Source organism: Brachyistius frenatus, unplaced genomic scaffold, assembly GCF_029030835.1.
Source record: "Brachyistius frenatus isolate BFR_SWC_R1_liver_20210118 unplaced genomic scaffold, ASM2903083v1 Contig_30, whole genome shotgun sequence".
Taxonomy (NCBI): domain Eukaryota; kingdom Metazoa; phylum Chordata; class Actinopteri; family Embiotocidae; genus Brachyistius; species Brachyistius frenatus.
In genome coordinates this window covers 3,118,724-3,143,314 of record NW_027210629.1, presented here as the reverse complement: position 1 = coordinate 3,143,314, position 24,591 = coordinate 3,118,724, and the positions used below count along the sequence as shown (strand labels likewise).

Sequence of the window (24,591 nt, the reverse complement as noted above, 5' to 3'; positions counted from 1 at the left end):
TTACCATGAATGGGATCATATTTTAGTACAAATATTAAGTGAAAGTCTAAAGCCTCAGCAGATGAGAGATTCATTAAAGAAAGGGTCAAAAGAAAGTAATTGTTTTCATTTCAGTGGATGACCAAGGCTCACATGGGTGGTCAGGGCTCCAAGGTCGCTTTCTTCATGCGGATTGCGTGTGTGTGTGTGTGTGTGTGTGTGTGTGTGTGTGTGTGTGTGTGTGTGTGTGTGTGTGTGTGTGTGTGTGTGTGTGTGTGCGTGTGCGTGTGTGTGTGTCTGTGTGTGTGTGTGTGTGTGTTTTTGAGTGGGGAAAAGAAAAAGGAGAGAGGTGCTGCCTTTGAGGATGCTCGCTGTGTGACTCCTCTCTCCTCCCTGGACACTGCTTGCTTGTTGTTTCAGTAAACAGAAGGGTCCACAGATGATCCAAGACAAGCACATAGCCACTGCAGCCCACCCAGGAGCCAAGGTCAGGACCACTCACCTTCAGACACATGCACACACTTACACAGTGAGCCCAGCTCAACAAAAAATGTCCAGGTTGACCCATAACTTTTACTTAGACAGAACTCTTTCACCTTTATGCCTGAAAAAAAAACAAGTCCAATCTCACAGGGTTTAATCAAGTAGCAACTAACCCAATGGACAATGCTGAACTTCTGATGGAACTCTTTTAGTGTTGTAATGATTGGAATAATGATTAATGCAAAGCCATGAAACCCTAACTGTCGACTACACGTTTGTCTTCATGTTTCCTTCAGTGAATTTCTCTTTGGATGTTTTCCATTTTGTGCATGTGCTTGTCAGTATACGACACTCCAGTATAAATATTTGAATATTTATACAAGCTGAAATATTTCTGTGACATGATTACCACCTAGCCTCTCAAAGTTTGCTGCTGAGCACTTGGACATTGGTTTTCTCCGAGGAGTTCTCGGGGTAATTATTTCTCGCGGCAGTAATAATAACCACCACCAGGATCTTTGAAACTCAAGAAGATAATTCCAACCCTTCATCTTCTCATAAAGAGCAGGCTGTCAGTGATGGGCCGGACTGTCAAGCAACAGAAAGCAAACAAGACGAAGTAAGAGGGACAAAAGGGACCGGAAGAGAAGGAGAAAGAAGCCGGAGAGTTCCTGAGAGATGGATGGATCGAAAAGGAGAAGGCCAGTGACTCCTCTGATGGCCCAGTGCTCACATATGGCTAGGCTTTGCTTGTATAGCCTCACTTCAAGGCGAAGGGCCCTGCAAACATAAACAGTAGAGAGGCTGCAGCTGGAGCAGGGAGGCAGCCGCTTGCTTACCGAGCCCTCGCTACACTAAACAATGGATCAAGTGACGCACAGGACTTTGGCAGTGCAACAGAGACCCGGGCGGCTCAGAAAAGCCTTTCTTCCGTACGTTTACATCTCTACTCTCTCAATATTTACCCCATGGGAAAACACACACAATTTTCCATTCATTTTAATTCTGAAAGGAGCAAAAGAGTAGACCTCCCTTCACTCCTGTCTCTTCCACCTCCAACACAGGACGGGGTCAGAAAGGACAAGTGTGTAAAATTTGGAAAATAAGACACAAGAGTTTCAACAAATTCATCTCTTGACTACAAAGTTCCATCACTAGATTATTGCTGGAGCTCCACACAGATTCTGGAAATGAAGAGAATTGAAGCACGGAATTAGTGCAAATCATTGATATTCACACACACGGTCTATTTCCAGCCGTGTTGAGGAGAGGCAAACAAAATGAGGATTAGTCTCTCTTGCTGTGTGAGTCACTGCGTCAGAAATGTAGTTCGTACAAGTGTGTGCGTGCATGTGTGTGCATCTGTGTTATATCTCTTTTATGATGGGACACAATGGGGAACGGAAGGGCCCAGGAGCCAGTGAATTAACCCAAATTACAGCTAACAGTTGCCTGGGTAACTGGATAGGAATGAGGCACAAATGGTGTGTAATTTCCTAATGAAGGGAGGGAGTTCTTCTTTTTTCACATCTAGAGACCTCCTCTGCCTGTTACCGTAACAACAGGAGGAATCTGTACCCCTCGTGTGTGGTTGTTTGCTTGCTGAGTCACCTAAGTTTTTTTTATGGGCCTTTAGATACAAACTCTTTAGCCTTTATTTGTACTTTTTCATTACATTATTTAATGAGTTACAGTATTGCGGGTGCCCAGAGGAGAATTTCACACTAGTGAAATATTTTCCTTAAAAGCCCTGCCAACTAATTTTCTCAATCATCTTGGTAGGAGTGATCAGATCCCACATGAAATCAGAAATTCTTTGTTTTTGTCCGCTGTTCCAACTGGTTAAAAGTGTGGCGACCACAGTTAGAAAGATGATGTTACACAAACATTAAAATAAGGACTTGATGACACTTGGCGGGGGTTTTGCTTCCTGTTAAAATTGGATTAAAGCACACACAAGACTGAGGAAACAGATTAGCAGAGTTTTTAAGCGTTAAAATCTTAAAGTTGCAGTGAAATGAAAGTAAAAACTCAAATGTGATTTAAATACAATCCTTCAGACGCCCAAAAATGTAAGTGTAGCTCAGCAAATACAGTCCAAAAAGTAACTGTAGCCTCCAGATGCACCTGCAGCATGTTCCTGTTGTAGCTGCTGCAGGTGGAGCTGGTTTAAACTACTTTATATCCACTTTTACATCCAGGGAAAGCAGATAGATCTGAAGAGCTGTTAGATGATTAGTGGGAGAGGAAAAAAGAAAAAAAAAACAATGTCCTGATCCACAAATCTGTTTTTCAAATTTTTGGACTTTTTCTCTATTCTTTGATTTGTGCTGAGATAATAGATCATTGGAACATTCACTGAAATGAAGCCATGTGAGAAGTTTAAAGGGAATTTTTTTTTTCTTTTAAATCACTATTTAGTGGAGTTAACAACTCAAATCAAATCAAGATGGCTGATGCACCCCTGTTTTCATCTTTAGCATTGTATTGTATATTAAAAGCTTGTTCTATTACCTGTTTGTTTGAAATATTCATCTTAAAAGTAACTAAAGCTGTCAAATAAATGAGTAGAAAGTACAATATTTACCTCGGAAATGTATCAGAGTAGAAGTATAAAGTTGCATCAAATGGAAATACTTAAAGTACTGTAAAATTGTTCTTCAGTACAGTACTTTCCACCACTGCTAAATGTATGTATACATCTAAAATCTTTACAATGTAGTGACGTTTTACAGTAAAAGAGGAATTTTGATGATTTTTTTTTTTACATCATTACTTGCCAAATACCAACAGATAATTAGACAATTAACAGAAAAATCCAGGATGACGGATTAGCAATATCATGGAAAATGATTTTTATTTTGCTGTATCGCTAAGAAAAATACCCAAAGATATGTATTGTTTGTGTTTTTATTATTTAGCCAAAGATATTTATTTATATTAAAAAAATATACTTTTGAGGGATTTTTTTTTTAATGCATTTGCTTGATCGGGGACAGTTTGCAGATCTTCTTAACACACTGCTGTGAAGGTGTGGAAACCTGAGCCAAAGATGACTGGGGGCCCAGGTCAGCCGGGGTCAGCACTCATTCGCAGCGTTTTACAAATCAAATCAAACTAGGTGTCACAGTCTGACCTCTGCAAATAAACTTACAGGTCCAGGGCCGCCTCTTTACCACTCTGCCTGACTGTGCAGCATATAGCAGACTCACAGACACCCAGTTTATACTGCCAGGAAATATAAACAGACTTCTCACCCTGACCTTGACACAAAAAGACAAGAAACAAATGGGAGAACTGGGAAAAAAAAAAAAAAAAAAAAAAAAAGCGTTTCTTTGGTGGTATTTCTTGCATCAGTGGGAAATTACATCACACCGCATGCAATAAAATAGAATGAACTCATCAGAGGGACTTGATTAGTACTTATCCCTTGTAAGCCTCCCTCCAGATTGTTAGTTGGATCCTGCAGTTAGCATTAATAATCGGTGAGCTTTGTTTGTCACTGAGCCCATGCTTAGATGGCCTCCATTAGCCTTCGAGCCGCTGCCAGTCAGTCAGCTGGTGAGCCTTTCAATTGTCTGTAAAATGCTAAGCCTCTACGCCATCTCACTTGAACCAGACTGCGACTGCAAAAAGACAGATAGCGATCTGCATGTGTGGATGAGGCAGAAAGAGAAAGGCAGAGAGGAACGGGATTGGGGTTTTGGAAGAGAAAGGGATCATTATCTTCCCGTCTATGATTTGAACAGGTGTGACAGATGTGCGGCCTCATCCACCACCCAGAAGCACGCACACACACGCTGTTCACCGACCTGCAGGTTCTGTCGAGGCACGTACTCCTTCTCTCTTGTTTATTGATAGCTATCAGCACTTTCTCATTTCTGCTAAACAAAACATGACACTGACACAGAGCAGCTTTTCTTTGGGGTTCTGTTTACTTCAGTGAGACAGCCGAAAGAGGTCAAATACAGCTGTGGGTTTCAGCACACCCACAAACAAAAGGGCTCACTTTGTTTTCGTATTAAGGCAGCGCTAGGAGTTTGATTTGTCGGTCACCATTTCATATGTTGATAACTTTTTGGGGAGTTTGGAAAAAAAAACACAACTTGAACTAAAAACACAAAAAGATGGATGGTTGGAAAGAAGTAACTGCTACTCGCCATCCCTCGCCTCCACCAAGTCCTCAACCGCTTATTGTTATTTGACTAATAGCACAGCAGCTTCCACTCTGAGGGCCCTTTGAGGCACAACTGAGCAGAGGCACACACTGCTCAGATTACAGCGCGGAGGACGGCAGGGGAACCCGACCGTCTACACGTCCTTTTGGGGATCGCGAGGCAGCGAGGGGGTGCAGAGTGACAGAGTAACAGCCATTAAGAGGTTTTAAAGCACATCTCTGCAGGGCCAACAACAGCTCTGGGGTGGCAGTCATGGTATCCTGTAGCGATAATGGCCAACGCCTACAGCGGGTTGGGTTTTCTCCAACAAATCCCCCGCTTAACATCTAATCGGGTGCAGCAATAGTATTAACACTGGTGCTGACCTTCTAATGCATACGCACACAAAAAGCATGAACTCACTTTATGCATAGCAGGTTGTGCCATCAAAATATTAACGCCTAACGTCTACGAGACGCTGGAGCTTCAGTTGCTAACTCAAGTATTCTGTTCACGAGAATTTGTTGCTTTTCTTCACGTTCTATCATTGCAAGCCAAACATCGTTGTCTTTTGAACCGTTGGTTGGATTAAAAAAAAAAAAAAAACTCTGAAGACGATACTTTTAGTTTCATGAACATGTGATGGACATTATTTATTGTTTATGGACCCTTTATAGTCCAGTTGATAAATGGATTATGGAAATCATTGTTAGTTGTTGCCCTATGATACAAATATAAATGTTATTGCTGATGATTTTTTTTGTTTTGTTTACCCTTTTATGGATGTGTTGTTTAAATGATGCGTGGTAAAAAAAAAAAAATGACAATGCTCCACCAGGGGTTGTGTGGGTAAAAAAAATATAGAAAAAAAAGTAGCGGATAAGGGAATAAGTTCCATAAATATATACATTTATTTGAGTAACACTTAAACAAGGTAACTCTCTTACTCAGTGAACACAAACTATTTTCAAATGAGTAAATACATTAAAAAAAAAAAAAAAACTTTGAAAAGGTAGAAATAATATCAAATTTAAAATCGGTGAGAGGAAAGCCTCCATTAAATAACTTTGCTTTTTTTTCAATTTCTCCTTTAAAACGGTAAACATTTGAAAAAAAAACTAGATTACAATCTAAAACGCTTCTCCTCTATTATTTCTTCCACAGGAACTTGTCATTAGCTTTCCAGAGACTCCGACTCTCTTTCTGTCCAGGTCTGCTTCTCGCTGCAAAGTTCGTGTTGACGCAAACTCTCTGCACTTCTTCTGGGTCTGTTAATCTGTTGATGCTCTCCTCGTTACACTCGTTTAAGATGTCCCAGAAGCCTTTGCAGCTGCCCTTTGACGCCTGCTCCGGTGTGCCGAGCCGGTGTGTGGTTTGTGCGCGTAAGCTGAAATCGGTATCGAAAGCGATTCTGGGTGACAGAGGAATTTGTTCTGGGGTGCTCATCCGCTGTGCACTTTTGGCTTTGGGTTTTAGCAGGTCGTCAAGGATTGAGGTATCTCCTATCAGGTCTGTCAGGGAGGAGCGATGACTGCAGGGTACGGGGGTCGGAGAATTTCCTCTCTGCCCTTGCAAAGTTTCACTCGTCCTCGAAGATGATTTCTGCTCTCGCTCCGTTCCCCGTGCTGCGGGTTTGGATGCTGCGGTGGGCCTGCCGTGGCTGAGGTCTGAAGAAGAAGGGCTATCTCTGTCTGTGCGGTTCGGGGAAGCGGGAGCCTCCCCAGACCCCCGATCACTGCTGCTGGCCCGATCCACGCCAAGACCACCACCAGCTCTGTAGGCTCCAGAATTAGAAACACTACCCCTCTTTGTCCTCTTTCCTGCTCTGGCACTGTCGACCGTCTCCTCCCGCTCCTCTGAGTCAGGACTTGGAACATCACTCAGAGGGTCTAGCACATTCTTCTGTGAGATCTTTTGCCTCTTTGCAGGTTCTACATCATTCTGTGGGATCCTGGACTTTTTCTGCAGCTTGGAAACATTGTTTTGTGGAGTTTCAGGGTTAGTTCTGGGCTCTAAATTCTTCTGAGTATATTTTGCGTTTTTTGTGGCTTTTGGAGGATCCTTTTGTCGGGTTGTGGCAGCTCTTTTTGTGGATGGTGAAAAGGTAGCAGTTGAGGTCTGCGCTGTAACAGGTTGTGGGAAGTTGCTTGTGACTGTATTGGCCAGGTCAGGGTGGTTCAGCGAAGTGTAATACTGTTGTAGCCAGGCCAGTCTCTGGGTTGAGTTTCTGCTCAGAATTTCAACTGCGAACTGATGGATTGAGGGAAATCTGAATTTGTCTACCATTTCCTTCAGCTGCTGCCTACAAAAAGACAAAATAGAGAGGAGTGTGAAAAAGAACATCCACGAACAAAAAAAAAAAGACTAATATCACCTGATGAAAAACCCATATCCACACATGCACAAGGTGCCATCGCAAAGTTCTTAAGACTGCCACTGTTGCTCACGAACGGAGCGCATTACATTGACGTGCACGAAGCAAAGAAAAGCAATAACGTTCACGTGTATTCCAAGTCAGGTCGCTTGATCGACATCGGCCCTTTTGTTACACACGTTTTTGGAACCACTTGTTCATATATTTGTGATTTCACCAACAAGCTAAAACTCGAGCAGAGAGCGCATAATACATTTGAAAGTTTTTGGGGAACAGAAAGGAGTTTGCGCGGAGCAAAATCTTGACAACTAGGAGCGGTGGGGAGCAATGATTTGTTTGCAGGCGAGAAACTCTGGGGAACTGCATTGCCACCGCACCACGGTTCAGGTTGTTTGCACTAAATGTTTTTCCTCAGACGCCTCAGTAATTCACTGTCGAAGTAGGTGTTGACAGTCTGACCCTGGGAGATGAATCCACGGTGCACAGCGCGAACGGTGCACACCTGACCTGACACGCCTTCTTTGGTTTTGGACAGTGACGTTCTGTCCCTCTCGAAAACTCGGAAGGCCACTCAAAACACTTCAACCCAACTCGTTGCTTCATTGCGGTGGGCTTCCTGGAGCATTTCAAGGGGTCACCGTTGCCAATTTCCAGAGTTCAAAACTAAATTTGATGTGTGCCCTCTGCTCGAGTCCGAGGAGATGATTTGGCACTTATTAGCATCCTGTAAGCAACTTTAAATCACACAACGAATATCGTCTTTAAATATCCACACGGCCAATACTATTAATCAGATATTCTGCGGGTCTGTCATTCCAAACCTAAAATGAATAGTTCGCCACATATTCAGGCTCATATCCAGACAGCAAAGCAGTATGAGGTGTTTTTCCTGAGCTCCCAGGCAGTCGTTAAAACGTTGGTCTAACCAGACTCGGGGACAGAAATACTTCAAAGTCACTGGTGGTACAGCAGCATTATGGTGGTGTTATTACCATTTGTGGCTTTCACTGGAAAAACAATAAATAAAAGTAAGAGCAGTAAAACCTGACGTGCATGTGGATTTAAGTAAAGGTTAATTGAGGCGATATCAATATAACTAGTGTGTATTTTCACTCCCTGGTGAGCCTCTGGGCAGAGATGCAGCCTTTCCCCCCCTTGGGAAGTGAGACTGGAGCCACAAAGGTGTCTGTATATGAGAGTTCGAGGAGGCAGGGGGCGGAGGTGATGCAGCGGGACAGAGTTGTGCACTTGAGGACAAGTGCGTGTGTGTAAATGCTTGTTAGGACGTGTGTGTGTGTGTGTGTACAATATATATCAGTGTGGGTTTGGAAGTCCTAAGGCGATCATTTTTGGGGTCGTCTCGGGAAGGCTGCGGTCGTGGAGGGGAAAACTCCTGCACTGTTGGGCCCGATCATAACTGGGTAATCTTTGGCATGATGCTGGGAAATAGGTGGAGGGGAAAGCTCAGAGGTGGTCTCTTACCAAACACACACACACACACACAATTACTAAGGGCCAGGTGGGGGCGCTCAGCACTATATTTGTGGTGGGTTTTTGGCCTACTTCCCCACGCTGCCAGGAACTCCTCTCTTCTTTTTCTTCCCTCCCCATCTTTTCAACCCGACTTTCATTCACTTTCATGCTTCTTTTTTTTTTTTCCTCATCAAAAGGTGTTTCCTCTATTATTGCAGGTTCCTTTCTCTACAGTATTTTTTTTTCCTTTACTGTGCCTACACTCACCTCTACCCTACAACTCTTTTACTCTTGCCTTTTCTTCTAATGGTAAATCTTTTCACTTTTCACAAATCACTTCTTCCTTTTGTTTTAACAAATGTAATTGCCTCCGTCTTTTTCTCTTCACCTCACTTCCTCTGACACGCTTTCAGTACCTGCGTATGATTTTGGGTGTCCCGCCGATGATGAAGGTGGTGTGCCTGGTGCGGTGCACACTCTTGCTGGTAAAGATGACCGGGTGATCCACAGCGGGCGTCGTCTGCAGCCTCACAGTGGCAGGGCAGGGCTGACTGTCTGGTAAGCTCGCCGACAGACTCTGGTACAGTTAAACAAGACGGAAGTTTAGCTTTCGACCTGCAAAAACTGCTTCTTTTTTTTTTTATTTATCGACTTGAAGTTATTTTGCCAAGTATGTTCACCGACTGTCTCCCTCTGCTTGTCAGTACTGCTGGCTGAGATGGACAGGCATGATACTGGGTGTGAACATGCAGCATTATGGGTCACAAAAAAAAAAAAAAAAAGTACAGGCCGGATTTTGCCACTATGCAGCTGCCACGTGCTATAATAGAAAACAGGTCGAAATTATGCTTTTTACTGCGAGGTCTGTAGATAATTGAGCAATCCCGTCGCATCATTACAGGAAAAATATTCTTGTTAAGTGTTTCGAACACAATTGGATTTATTTCATTAAGTCTGAGATGGCAACAGATTCTCCTATTTCATATCCAAATTTTGACATATCAGCAACACTCTAAAAACTAACCTTTAAGGTGAAAGGAATAAAAATGGACAAATTCTTATTTTTTTTTTTTTATTTTGGGTGAACTGATCCTTGAACTAGCCAGTGATACAAGGGTATAGTGCTTAATTATTTGAAAAATGACTGGACCAGACCGATGTTTCTTGTACGTACCTCCTGGGTGTCTAGAAGGTGATTGGCCGGGAGCTGGGAGTATATTTTGCGTTCAAACACGTCCCGAACAGCAGCTCTACTGATACGCTCCTCCGCTTTGCTGCCGCCAACCACGCGCTGGTTAGAGTGGGTGTACACCACCTCCTGTACGTCTCCTTTAAAGAAAAATACACATCATGAACGTTGAAATTAAGCTCTTTGCGGATGATTACCATATTACAATAAGTACTGAATCAAACCTAGCACGCTGTCGATGGTTCCGCTCTTTTTTTTGGACGCCGGGGACGTCTGACTTTTCAGACTTGTAAATGAAACTGCTTTTGCCGCTCCTGCATGTCTCGCCGTTGTGCGAGTTGCAGCTCTCTGCCCGTGTTTTGTCACTTCAACTCCGGATCTTTCCGTCTGTGGAGTCGTGTGTTCATCTTCTGAAGATGTGAAGGCCTTGATGTCCTCTGTGTATTTGGATCTTGCTTTGTCCCTTGCACTCACACTTTGCCTCTTTCTGTTTTGGTCTAGCCTTCCTCTGTCTCCTTGTCTTTCATGTGAATTTGGAGCATCCTTCTTGGAGCACGTCTTTGCCTCCAGGTCAAAATCCTCAGATTCATCCGAGTAACCCTCAAATCGTTGCACTTTGGGAACTGTAGTTTTGAGTTTATTAGCTTTCTTTTTGTCTGGTGAGGAGTTTTCATTGCTCTCCTCGCCCACTGTAATTTTTTCATTGATTCTCCGTTTCAGACCCTGTCCCCTTCTTACAGCATTATCCCCCTTTGTTAATGGAGAAACTTTGTCACGTCTCCCCCCATCTGAACCGCTGGACGTGTCCCAGCTTTTTGTTCCCAATTTAGGGGGACCGATGGCAACATTTCCTGTATTAAAGCTCTTGCAGTTGCCAGTGGAGACATCCTCCCTCTTCTGATCCTCACCATCTTCTTCAAAGGGGCTAATTTCGTCACCCGAACGACTGTCCCCTTCTCCTGAATCTGGTCTTTCTTTGTCCCTTTCGAGGAGTCGGGAGAAACCATGCTGGAAGAGACTCATTCGACCAGGACCGGTGGTAGCATTCCCACTCCGGTTGCCACCGTCCGCACTGAGGTTTGAGGCCTTTCTCTTCAGCCGCTGCTCGTGTTCATCCTCGTCACTCCCACTGCTGAAGTCCAGGACCCCTCCGGGGACCTTTGATGCATCTCTGTTCTCCTTGGCTGGTTTATCATTTGGTACAGGGCCATCTGTATGTGAAGAATCTCCGGGTTCCTTAAATTAAAACAGTAGACACCAACAGCTCAATAAAAGTACAGACAGACTGGCAAAATAAGTAGTGCAAGTGTTACGAGAACAAGAAATTGATATGAAAATGAAAGTAAACCATACATCCACTGTGTGGGAGAGATTCAGCTGAAACAAAATGCACCAAAAAGGCTACAAGTTCTTCACTTTTCTTGCTCATGCCATCATTCAGTGGACCAGCCCATAAGACATTTCATTGTAAAATACAAAACAGATGTTTTCTAACAAATAACTCATAATAACAGTCAATGTGACATGTGCCCTCCATCATGATGTAATAGGAAGAGAATAAAAGAGTCATAACATTTCCCAGAGTTATATGATTGGGCTTTGGATTGGCCACCAACAGTGATTCTAATTTCTCATAATTACATGACTCTTCCTGTAGAACTTGCGTGCGTCTACGCCTACAAGCCTCGAGGCTCTTTCAGCGCGTGTTAAAGCACCCCAGTGTATTCTGTGTTTTTGCAGGACTCTGAATGGTCTCAGTGGAGCTGATATTAAAAAAAAGGACAGTGTGCTGCTTCGTGCAAGTCTGTCTGGGAAAAGCGTGATACAGGGTATCATTGTGTAAATAAATAGCTGAAACATAGAAAATAGACTTAAGTGGGGTCTGCTCCTTCCTTTATGACAAGAAAGTAATAACATCCAGCTGCTCCAAACGGCATCAGAAGGACAGTCAGACCAAGAGAACCTCATCCTTCGGTGTCACTACAATACAAAGAATTGTGGGTGAAATATTTCCTGTGAGCCAAGGCCTTCAAGTGGTACTCCACTCACGATCTACTGCTCTTTATTTATTTTTGTTTTATGTTCTACATACTTATGGCCAGAGCACTGGGGAAGTTGCAGTAAAAAGTTTGCAATTTTCACACGGTCAGATCACGGGATGCGGTCGACTTCAGTGAGATTGCGCGAGTTGGTTCACTGACAGACAGGAAGGTCCCTGTCTGAGGTATGCCCTCTTTCACATGGGAATGAGAGGATGAGAAGGCCGCTTGGGAAGGAAGACGGGAGGGAGAGATGGAAAAGATGAGTGCCCTGTGTTCTGGGTCTCTGAGAACGGCGGCGCTACTCACGCTAACTCCCTTCACCTCCTCCTCCTCCTCCTCGCCTCTGTGTGTGCTCGTTGTTATCACGCCGGCCTCCACTTGTCCTTCTCGCTGACAGGAAGAGACACATTTTCATCAAAACATACACATGTAATCAGACAAAATCGACTTTGCGTCATCCCGATCATCAACAAAAGATGACTTTTTAATTTCAAAAACATTGAGTGTGTTTATACAGGCGCTGAGGATCGTGGTTACGATTCAAGTTTTTTTGTTGTTGCCGTAACCCAATTTTGTGTTTGGGCATTTAAATATGATATCTTGATTTCAGAAACCAGCATAAGCAATTATCTCCGTTGTGAGAAACACAGAGATGCTAGCTGGAGTACTCCAGAAGAAAATGGGACCCTCCGGCATGTATACATCTTATCCAGGTGTCTGAATGCTGCCAACTACCTGCTCAGGTAAAAAGCCTCTAGCTCTGGCAGCATTGACCGAACACAATTTGTCTTATTAGCACTAGTTGACGTGCTGAGGAATTTAAGTGTGTAGATAACAGATTGCAAGAGTCTTGTTTCATACATGTACATTAGAGCAAATAAGCCGCAGTCCAATTAATACAAGGTTAACAGTTACAGGAAAGTAGATTCATTAATACAAAAAAAAAAATGCTGCTTTGTGTTTGTAAACACTACAGGCGTCTGCACAAGTATTCAGTACCCGGGATCTTTGTGTTTCTCGGGCGTGTGGGGATATGCAGAACGAGATCTCTCTTTGGTCCACGTAAACGTCACATCCTGAATATTATCAAAACCAGGACAGACCTCGCAACAGCGATACTCATGTCCAGACGAACACGCGGAAATGAGTCAGTGGGACGAGGTGAGTCCAGGCAGTACGCTACAAGTTGGACACGTCATCAGTCAAACAGTAAAAGACGTGTTGGCTATCGAACCTCCAGAATCTTGCGGGTGAGACACGTCCCTTGGGTCTGCAGCCTGAAGAGGTTTTTGATCCCAAACAGTTCCCCCTTATGGACGCCATGCACCGCCTCAAAATACCGCCGGGCGCTTTCCTTGCCAACAACTGAGCACTGCAATTGCTGCAACATAAGAGGGAATATATGGAAAGACAGTTAACAAAAAATATCAAATTAGGGCAATGAAATAAATGTTTTGTTGAAAATACATGTCATACATTTGTGAAATGCTACCATGTGGAGTCAGGCTTATGTTTATTTGATGGCGACAGATATTTGTAAAAATACACAGATGATCCAATATTTGGCTTCATATGGTGCTTTAATGAGGGATTTACAAAAACAATATTGATCATTTTTTACATTTTTATCATTAGCATTATGTCTACTGGTTTAATTTAAGAAATTACAGAACTAGTGACTGAATGCAGCAGATACCGTTCAGCAAAAACACTTCTGGGATCACACTGTCACTCCGTGGTCGTGATCGTCTGGTACCTGTTTGTAAACCTGTCTGAGGTAGATAACCTCTTCTACAGTCCCCAGTGAGATCAGCCGGAGAACAGTCACATCCCTGCACTGGCCAATACGATACGCCCTGAGGACACACACACACACACACACACACACACACACACACACACACACACACACACACACACACACACACACACACACACACACACACACACACACACACACACACACACACACACACACACACACATTCACATCTAGATTGTATGCAACAATTAGCAATCAACAGATTATTGTTCCGTTGTCGAAGAAAGCAACAACAAAATGCTGCAAGGTACAACTTGTAAAAGCTGTGATGTGGCGCACAACCCACCTGTCAATAGCCTGAAGGTCGTTGGCTGGATTCCAGTTGGGGTCGAACAGCACCACCACATTAGCACCTACAAAGTTAAGACCAAGACCACCTGCCCTAATAGAAGAGACACGTATAATTAGATTTTAAAAATATTTTTAAAAATTACTGGGAAAAAAAAAAAGCCTAAATAAAAATGTAGCGCGCGCACACACACACACACACACAGTGTTAAATATTCCCAAACTGCCCATATTGTTTTAATATTTCCTTTAGCATTTTTATATTGCTATTTAACATTGCTAATTTAAGACAGTTGTGAATTATCCTATAAATGCAATGTGGTTGTTCTTTGTGTTTGTAAAGTACATCGATGGTGATTTTGCAGCTCAAGTAAAATATGTCTTTATTATCTAAATTTTGTGTATATATGGAGACACTACTTGCCTTATTTATTAACAAGAGCCTACATTTTGTTTTATCATTGTTACTTTTTTCCACTTACATGGTGGAAACCAGGCAGAGGTTGACGTGAGAAGAGCTGTTGAAGTCTTTGACGATCTGGACTCTCTCTTTGGATTTGGTGGCTCCGTCTAGCCTGCTGAAGTCCAGACCCTCTGCCATGCAGTAGCTCTCCAGCACATCTAACAGCTGACAGGTACAACACACATGAAGCCGCTGCATAGTATTCAAAGCACATTAATTAGCCGTTTAAAAGCTGCTTTTGCCAATTTCTGAAGGTCATGAAAATACGACCTCAGCCACAAATATGATCATACTGTATTATGTGACAGAAACCATTAGACTCTGCAGCATCTACTTACCTATAACACTTTAACTGCTCTCACTTATTAAAACCTAAGGCTTCTCTATTAATCTGAAGCATGTCACGAGAAAAGAAAGTGCCCTCGGACTAGTTTTTTTTGTTGTAAAGAAGTGATATGCTCTAACAACAGTGGCACCAGGATTAAAAAAGGATGTACTCAAGGCTGCTTCTAAATAAATGTGCCTTATTGTAAAAGTACGACATCATCTAAAAACCCTGTTTAGCATTAAATTATTTTCCTGCAGTATCACACAACATCTATACATCGTATATCTGTAATCACATGGGCAAAGTCACTGACATAGAAAAAAATGGAATAACTGATAACCCACAAGCACAGCTCTCACCTTAGTAGAGAGAGAAAAAATAAGCATTTTATCTCTCCTTTGAAGATAATATTTGAACAACTTCTGCAAAACCTAAAACAAAAAGATAAGCATGTTAACCACCACTCAAACAGCCTGTGAAGAAAAGATGACTGAGTCCTTGCCTCTATGCTGTACCTTCATTTTCCCACTGTACATGGGGTCTGACAGGGCTTCAAATGCTTCATTTTTGCACCTCTGGACAAAGTTTGGAAACGTCTGGAATATTTTGGCACAAATGGCACTTACGTACTTTTTCTAGAAGAAACACATGAGTCTTCTTAGTCTGAAGAACCTGTCCAGCAGAAAGCTCTAATACTCTAGTATACTGAAGCAGATACAGGGTGACATGATTCTACCTGCTTCTTGCTGGTGCCTGCAGTAGACTGAAGCAGTGCTGCATGGTTGGCAACCTTCCTCAGTATGGCCAGATAACTAAAGTACAGCTCCTTCATAGTAACACCTTCAGAGTTTGTCTGCAATGGAAAAAAAATTTTTTTTATTACTAACCAGACTAATTCCAAATTCCTTTCAACCACATACATGCGAGATTTATTTCTGCGTTTTAAAGGATAAATCAGCCGGTGTATTATAGCAGGTTCTAAAGCAGGAGTTAATTAGACAAGCAAAGACACTTGAACTGTATTTTGAATGTGTACTAAAGCACAAGTACAATGCAGAAATACAAGACTTTACTTCAACACCTTGGAGAAGAACCAAGTGCAAGTAGTAAATGTGTGTGTGTGTGTAATAAATTGTTTGTTGATAAATTATATTTTTTTAAATTCAGAAATGTCTTGGAACACCACATTTGGTGGCCAATGTGATCCTGTTATCTGCAGTGTTGCTTAGGTTCAGGTATGAAGAGTGAGTGTTCGGGTAAGAATATAAGGGCAGGTCACCGAATCTGCTGGGCCACTGATGACCCCACTGCACAGGGGAATTGTTACAAATCACTCGAATAGTAGCTCGGTTTCTGCACATGCAGTCAGCGGCAGTATTATAAAATGCAGAATTTAACCGCATAATCTCTGCCAGCATAGGGGCGTGATAGGGGCAGGACAAATCAGAGAACGGCACGTTGTGATTCATTAGAGCCAATCAGAGAGCGAACGCGGGTGTCTGCGTCATCGTCTCGGTTTACTCCCATCCAGCCTGAAATGCAACCCTGAAGTTTTAAAACTAAAATGGGGGTCAGTAGCATTTTCAAACATTTTGTTTGTTTGTTTTTTTCCCCCCAAATGCACAAACGTATTAGTGGGGATGTGGTCGTACATTAAATATTTTACAGTGTTAAAAAAAAAAACAAAAAAAAAAAACAGTGCAAAGTAAAACACCTTGTTTCACCCGCATCCCCTGAAGCTTTACAGGGGACCTCTAGATCAAGTTTCGCTCTCTACATCACTAAACATACAAGGGCACACAATGGTAAAAGGGATGAACTAACTTTATAGCAGCAGCTTCTGCGAGTGCGTCCGCTTTGACAGTCACATTTCTCTGAAGACCTCAGCAGCAACGTCACATCCTCACAGTCCAGCACGGTCTGATACACAGTCTGCTGAAAGTCTGTCAGAGAGCAATACACCACCTCGGGAAAAAAAAAAAAAAAAAAAAAACACAACAGAATCTCTTTACAGGATGTTTTGACGACGTCACAAACATTTGTCTGAGTATTTGGCTAATGGCACATTGTAGATGGTGAATTCTAAGTTTCCAGAGAAGAGAAATCCATTAAAAATGATGAAGTCTTACTCTGTCATCCTTCTTCGGCAGTTGTTCTTTGATGAGAACTTTAGTCCTTCTGAAGAACCATTTGGAAATCTTCCTCACCAGGGTTCTGACAGTCTTCCTCCCTGTAGCGAGGGCACGTTTGGTTGCGCTGTGCCTCTGCGCTTGCTCAATGGGATCTGAGAACTTGTTCTTGAAATGTCCTAAGCTTCCAAGACAACCTGGTACGGCCCTAAACAGAATTTTAAAAAAAGTTTTTTTTTGTTCTTCTTAGCTGAGCTGCAAATTGTACTGGGAGGGAAATGGACTGAAATGTGATTGTAAATATGCAAAATGTTTTGTGACATTAAAAGTCTTTTAACCCACCAATCCATAACACACCACAGCTCCTCAAGGTTGTTCTGTAAGATCGTGCCAGTGAGACCAATTCTGACCTGATGGGGGGGGCAAATTTAACGTAAAAATCATGGCCCATATGCAGAGAGAAGCTCACTTATTATTTTAGCTGCCCAACACAATGGTGGTTGTATCCAGCATATTTTCAACGAGGGCATTGGTCTTAACATTTTGTAAAAGCTTTACGCTATCGGCACTCATCACCATCAGTTAATCTGCACTCATTAGTAGCTACACACTAGTAACAGTATTCTGAAATAACAACACAAATATTGAGCTCTCTCACCTTACATCTCAGCTCCTTCATGGCCTGAGTGATCTGAGAGTTTGGATTTTTGATCTTGTGGGCCTCATCCACAACCACAGCAGACCAGTCTATCCTGCAGGGAGGGCACAGCTATATTTAGTGCTTGAATATCAAAAACATTCAAGCAGTAACAAAAAAAAAAACGACATAACTAAGAAATAAATACCAGGTGTGATTTAAAAACCTGTTGTTGGACGCCAAATTTGATGTGCACTCTCTGCTGGAGTTTCAGGTCCATGGTGAAATTACAAATGCACACGTCGTAAAAACGTGCATCACACAGGTGCTGCTGTTGATGAAGCGATGTGACTTGAAAGACTTGCAAAAGTTATTGCTCCCCCCCCCCCCCCCCCGCACATCACCGTGTCGTGCTCTGCTCGTACACAACAGGAATAGTCCCGGAACTTTTTCATCACACCTCGTAAAATATACAGTATAAAGAAAGCATTTTGTTTATGGCATTTTCTGTGTGTTTGAGCGTGGTTCTTACTTATTAAACTGATCCAGGCGAAGGCGAAGAGTCTCATAGGTGGTGAGAGCGATCTCAATGCGTCCCTTCTTGATGCGTGCCAGCTCCTCCTCTTTCCTCAGCCCGTGGACCACCACACACCGGAAGTGGCCCCATGTGTCCAGTTCATCTTTCCAGTTGTAAAGCACCGACAGTGGGGCCACAATGAGAAACACCTGGACCGGATCACAGAAACACCCAAATCATCCCGGTGGAAAAAGCAATACGATCACTTGCTGCGCATGATCAAATGCATCTAGTATTTGAAAATATGATACCGGGCATGTCTTTATGTGCAAGAGGCATATTTCAGTACCCACTTTGCTGGGAGTACTTTGCTTGGAGGGCGTCTGACTCTGCAGAAACTGAGGCCTGTTGTTCTTGATGTCCTCCCATGTTCCCGTTTTGTGCAGCACCGCCGCAAGAAAACCAACGACCTGCGGTGCGTACAAAGAGGTGTAAAGAAAGAGAGCAGGAGAGTCATGTGAAGTCATATGCAAAGCAAATACAGATATTTTCTGAAAATACTTGTGCAGCTAATGTGCTTTGTACCTGCACAGTTTTTCCCAGCCCCATGTCGTCTCCCAGGACGCAACCTCTGGAACGGATGTAGTTGTTGTAAATGAACCTGATGCCTTCCCTCTGATAACCCCGCAGGTATCTGTTGATGGTGAACGGGACTCTGTCTTCATCAGCATCGCTCAGCTCTAAGGGCACGCAGAGTCCGGGGTCTGTGACGCTGCTGGGAAACGAAGGTTTCTCCCGAGAGAAGTGAGTCGAGCTCGGTCTCGTGAGTCTCCCAACAGGCGTGGCGCGCCCCTCTTGTTCTTCCTCTTCCACGTCTTTATTTTCAGCGAACATGACCCGCGCTGCGGTGGAGGTCAGTCTCTGGACTCTGGCTTCTCTCGGGGCACCATCTCTCGGGGCACCATCTCTCGGGGCACCATCTCTCGGGTTCGGAGCCAGACAGCTGTCACCCTCACGCCATGCTGCTGCGAAACAATGTTGACATCGTATTAATCTACTGTTCTTTGCAACATACAGCTTCTTAAAAGACAAAATAACACTTGTGTCACCAAAGGAGGACGGATGAGATGTAATGAGGACGCACCAGAGAGTTTCATAGAGTTTGAGTGCAAATATATGACAAAAATCCTGACAGAAAATAGAAAAAGGAAATACACATCTTTAGATAAGGGGACATTTACACCCTATTGTACTCTAAATAAAACCCAAATACATGTAATCGTTGCAGAAAGAGAGCTTGGCGATGTGATGCCAAGCAGTGAGCAAGGCTAAACAGTATCTAGCTTCAGTCGCTTTACATGACGTTAAAGTTTGTAAAAGAGAGACCAAAAGAGCAGTAGCAATTATTAAACACGTCTTACGAACCTTTATCAAATGCAGAAGTTGAAGCCATCAGGACACCTGAGGTTTCCTCTCTGCTCTTCCTCCCGTGGAGGGGAACAGTCACCGTAGCTTGTGGCGAGCTGGGTTAGCTTAGCTACCAGTTACGACCAAAAAAAAGGAAACCGGTCCAGTTCAACCGGAGCAGCAAAAAAAACCTCAGCTGTGTAAGTCACATTAAGTCACATTAAGTCACATCATGTCACATCATGTTGAGTAAGACGCTCATACGTTGTCCTCCTGTAGTGTTCAGTTACCGGAGGGAAAAGACACTGCAGGACCAGCGGCGACTCCAATGCAGCTTGCTCATTGTTGACTTAGCTTCGCACCCAGAACCGCACTTTCGATCAATTCAAAAAAATAGTTTTTAATTATTTCTGTCAGGGTCACAAATGACGTTAAGACATATTTTTAAACAACAGCTGACTAGATGTGTGGGTCTTTTTTTTTTTTTTTTTGTCCCCTCATACAAACGTCTCGACTGTGTTGAAAGTGCTGCGCACAATCTGTCGCATCGATAGAATAAAATAAAATAAAATACAATACAATACAATACAATAAAATAAACCATAGACTGGATAGAATAAAATAAGAATATATATGTCGTTTTTTAATTTAATAATAAAAAAATTGAATAATATATGATCAGTGCTCACTGTGAAATATATGAAACCAAATGGTTCAGCATTAATCAATTAACGTTATATAGCCCAGAATTTGTTATAAAAAAAAAAAAAACAATGAAAAATAAAAATGAAAATAAAATAAAATGGTTCACTAGTTTTTGAGGTACTAGACTCAGGTTTTCTCTGTTTCTTGAGCCGTTGATGTAATCATGACTCTGTTGGAGTCTACTAGCTATCTGTCCTTGTTCTTTTTGTCGTGGTCGATAGCTCTTCATGACCCTGACTCTACTTTGAGGTCATTGTCTCATGCTGCTGAATAAATTTGGGACTGATTAGATGCCTTGTTGTGTAATAATCTAAACATCACAACATTCTCAAATGTAAGCTATCTGGCTATTTTTATGCTCTTTTATATCATTTTTACACCTTCAAATAGTTTGTATTATTTCGATTTTTTTTTAAATTTATTTATTTATTTTTTATTTATTATATAACACTTCACTCTTTTGTTTATTCCCTCGTAGCTTCTGGCATAGTCTTGTCACACACCAAAAAAAATCCCATCTTACTAGAGGACTTTTTGAGCTTTGAGTGTGTAAATATAATATCAGTGACTTTATGCACGATTTGCATTCACAGCCGCTGTTATTAAACCTGTAATGTGATTTTATCAAGACAACCTAATAACAAGAGTGATTTAAATACTTGGTTAATGCATTTACCCAGAAACCTAGAGAAGTTTAAAAATATCTCTCTATGAGGTTGGTGTAAAACTGTAGAGTGCAGATGCCACCAGAGCACTGACACCGAGGACATTCTTACAGAGGAGACAACAGCATCCTTTTATCAGTCTGCGTTGCTCAACATTCACAAAAATAACAAACACAAGTCTGCCCTAACATTTTATCTGCAGAGGCCCGGTAAAACATCCGCAAATCTGTGTCTGTCTGGGGTTGATATGATGGCAATCAATAGGCTCACTTCAAGGTTGTCTGTTGCTATGCAGAACAGACTTGTAAACACACAGCAACATTGTCTCAGTTCTCCATCCCCGATTTGACTTTCCCTAAACGTTGGCCTTGGAGCTCCAGATGAGGCACGACTAGGTCCGCTTCTCGCCATGGTACACTGCCATACAAAAATGGTACTTTTTGTTCCTGCTTTCTCAACACTGGGAATTTATTGGGCAGCTGCCGCAGATGTTCTCATAAAGAAAGCCCAAACACTGATGTCAAACGGTTTACATACTGCAATAGATCTCACACACACTTGTTCTCTCACTGAACCACAAGGGCGTTTTCTGGCCTCAATTACAATACATTACCACTCAAGCAGATAGAGTTGGGATAAATAGATCATTGGCTACAGATAAGAAGTTCTCATCAATGGCCATTTAAAAGATGTCTGGTTGACTTTGTTGAGTGACAACTTCAAGTGGGACTGTGATGTGCTTTCTAATTTCTGAAATGAACTGTTTCAAACTCTTTTCTGAAATTGCACAAAAAGTAATATATACCATTTTGTGAAATCGTTTTATTAAAAAACCTGCTTCAGAGGCAGAAATGAACCAAAACTGTTTATCTAAATCTATGACCGTTTGGCACTTTGTTTCAAGTCTTGAATCTTTAATCCTTGACGGCGTGAGCAACCTTTCACACAGAAAAATGTGTAATTACCTAATGCTATACTGTACAAATTTCCACCACTGGTACTAAGTAATGGTCGTGTACATAACATCGCAACTGTATGTCGTTGTGTTGTTTTAGGAAGTGCCTCTTTAAGTAGGATCATTTCTGCAACATTTTAATCTCCAAATACTGAAATTTTAACATTTTATCATTTATTCTGATCAGGTCAGGAGGGTGCACTGTCTTGCATCCCCGCTGAAATTTCTCCACTGGCTTTCCTGAACCTGGACTGACTTAAGAAAACGTATTTCTCAAGACGAGGTGTTTCCTGCAACTATAGCTTTCATCTCAACAAGATTAATTAGGCTGAATTGAGGTTTGATTTGAATGGAATATAGAAGTGAACCAGGCATTTCCTTAACTTCTGTTGTTGGTCATAATCAGTGGTTGGAGAGGAAGGCCTGAATGGAAGTCTTATCCTATTCTCAAGAGCTTCGGAAACTCTCCTGTGCCCCACCACCTCTCTCTCATGAGTCAGAGGGTCCGCCGTGGGCCAAAAGCAATGACTACCGTGCCAAAAATGACAGTTTCAGCTTCATAAGCATTGATTGCGCAGATGGAAAACAAGGTTGATAATTCATACTTTTCTTTTTTTCTCATTTGTCTTCCTCTCTTACCCGTTCACTTGCTAAATTCATCTGCTGAATACATTGAGTGTGTGAGCGTGTTTTCAGCAACAACAAAAAAACAGAAAGCATTTGGATTAATATGGCATGCATGTCTAAAATCAACATATCCCACATCATTTTTATTCTAGAACACCAAATTATACCAACTAGGATGTTTGGCTACTTTTTCTTCTCCTCATCTCTTGCCACCGAACATTAAATTAAATACATATAAAAGGGATGATTATGAAAACTGATTTACGGAGGAAGTAATGTGGAATTTTCAATGCACTTTCTCTGTATTTGACCATTCATGCTAACACGGTTTGATATTAATGGCATTCATATCCTTTTTTTAAAAATAAGTTCAGTTAATAATATCAAATGTATCCCTGACTTGTTAACATGACAACATCTTTAGAGATTGGACTGGTCTAAATCCCCAGCACAGTCTAAGTAAGACTGACACTCACATATTTCTTTTGTTTTCCATGTACCACAGCGTCTCAGGGACTCTTTGGCACGTGCCGCCATCTTGTCATCGTCTTATTTATCACTCTAAAAGTAAGGGCTCGTCACTGAATAGGGTCTATTCAGCAAGGCAGGAGACAAAAGTGCTGCAATTCTTTGTGATAAAGTTGTACAAACATTGAATCTCTTCCAAGCTGCCTTGAACATGATCCAATTTGTCTCATCCCCAAACCTCCAGCTCTCATACTCTCTCTCCTCCAAGGACTGATGATTGAATTCTCTCTAAATGCCACTGAGCTGAGAGACCAACAGCTGTAAGCACTGAAATGACAGAAGGTGGATATTAGAAACCAACTTTTCATCATTTTTAATTTCGGTCACTAATGCTACTGTAACTTTCACCTAATGGGGAATCCTTCCGTTGCCGTTGGGGCCTCAGACGGCCGTGATGACACAACTGATTCTGCTCAGCGAGTTGATTTACAACGTAGAAGCCTCTGATGACCCGAATTTGATGGCTTGTCCCTTTTGTCCTGCAGTGAGATGGAAAACTCTGCAGAACAACATATTTACGATCAAACTGCCTCTCATTACACTGCAACCCCATAGAGGAGCCTTTTGTTTGTCCACTTTGGCTGCTCTAAGCACATCAACCAGCAAGTATAACTGACTGTGGCGTCTGTGTGTGCATGGGTATACAATGTGTGCATCCTTCTGTTGTATAGGTTGTGTTCTTGCTATCAAAGGCTCCGCTGGGCCTTTAAAACAGCTGATTAGTTGCCTGACAACGAGGGTGTTAAACCTCAGGACAAAAATGCAACCGAAAGAGGGAAGAGCCTCTGGTTTTAGTGTGTTTCACTCCATTCTGGCGTTCCTCCTGCCAGGCATGGTGGACAGGCACAAAGTGTTTGATCTTGGAATGAAATATCTGGCCACTAGACAATAATTCCCCCTCTTCCACTCTTCTGAACCACCCCTAACCCAACATGAACACCGACTGGGACTCAAAGAACTGCATGACTGCACGTCTCAACAATGAGGCCACACAAAAAGCACCAACTCAGCAGAACTGGATGTCCATTTCTCAGGCGTTTAAGCATGCAATTATGTTCCCCTCCACTCCCCAATTCACAATCAGGATCGGGGGAGTACAACGTGGTGTCTGTAGTAGCTCAGTTCCTACAAGGGGGACATGTGGAGACAAGGGTAAATTGCTGTCTTGTTTGGCAGGATTATCAATGTGCCTGGGTGGTTTCGAGATTGTATTTGACCCTATGAACTCATGCATAGGTGCTTTCACATGTAATATGCTTTGGGAAAAATACATAAACCAGCATGAAGCAGATAACAGTCTGATAGATGCCACATGATACTGAAGTGTATATTTTTTTTACCACTGGTATGCGTAATGCTCTTTTGTGTTCGTGTTTGCATATTTGTGTCAGTGTTTTATGTGATGTTAGTCGGTGGGGAGCAGTCATGCTGAGGGCTAGGCCATGCGTCCATGCATGTAGCACACACACATTCACCATATGGGATCCAGAGGGGTTTGCAGGGCCAGGCCGGGCCACGCTTATGGACCATTTAGCACACATTGCTTTCTCCTTCATGGCTACACTGCCCTCCTCTTAATACAAAAGTTGGAGCTGGAAAACTTTACAGTGAGTCACAGAGCCATGCCCCATCAGGCACATAGGATCTAACTCACAGGACATACAAACCTGTATTTATTGGCATATTTGCAAATTTTTCCATTTTCCCTTATGTTAGCTCCTTGATACTGAAGGATATTGTCCATTTAAATCAGTCAGTGGCACTGCAGCATTTAGTGTAACTTCTCAAAGCAGAATATGGTAAAATACAACCATGCATCCATT

At 42.4% G+C, this 24,591-nt stretch overlaps 1 protein-coding gene across 4 annotated transcripts; it reads right to left on the bottom strand.

Annotated features, from left to right (window-relative positions):
- Positions 1-5,507: 5,507 nt before the first annotated feature.
- ercc6l2 (excision repair cross-complementation group 6-like 2) lies at positions 5,508-19,493 on the bottom strand. Of its 4 annotated transcripts, none has more exons than XM_069699547.1 (20): positions 19,307-19,491; positions 18,467-18,906; positions 18,235-18,351; positions 17,897-18,090; positions 17,386-17,479; positions 17,070-17,137; positions 16,728-16,935; positions 16,423-16,563; positions 15,335-15,451; positions 15,114-15,233; positions 14,958-15,029; positions 14,290-14,435; positions 13,806-13,901; positions 13,454-13,553; positions 12,932-13,078; positions 12,004-12,087; positions 9,880-10,891; positions 9,641-9,795; positions 8,883-9,043; positions 5,508-6,921 (listed from the first exon to the last, which is right to left on the bottom strand). In XM_069699547.1, the coding sequence occupies exons 1-20, from the start codon at positions 19,332-19,334 to the stop codon at positions 5,769-5,771; spliced, it is 4,653 nt and encodes a 1,550-aa protein (XP_069555648.1). In that variant the 5' UTR covers positions 19,335-19,491; the 3' UTR covers positions 5,508-5,768. The 4 variants fall into 4 exon arrangements, with proteins under 4 accessions (XP_069555648.1, XP_069555649.1, XP_069555650.1 ...); XM_069699548.1 differs by having other exon boundaries at positions 18,467-18,903; XM_069699549.1 differs by lacking the exon at positions 19,307-19,491 and having other exon boundaries at positions 18,231-18,351; positions 18,467-18,702.
- Between the last annotated feature and the right edge of the window lie 5,098 nt (positions 19,494-24,591).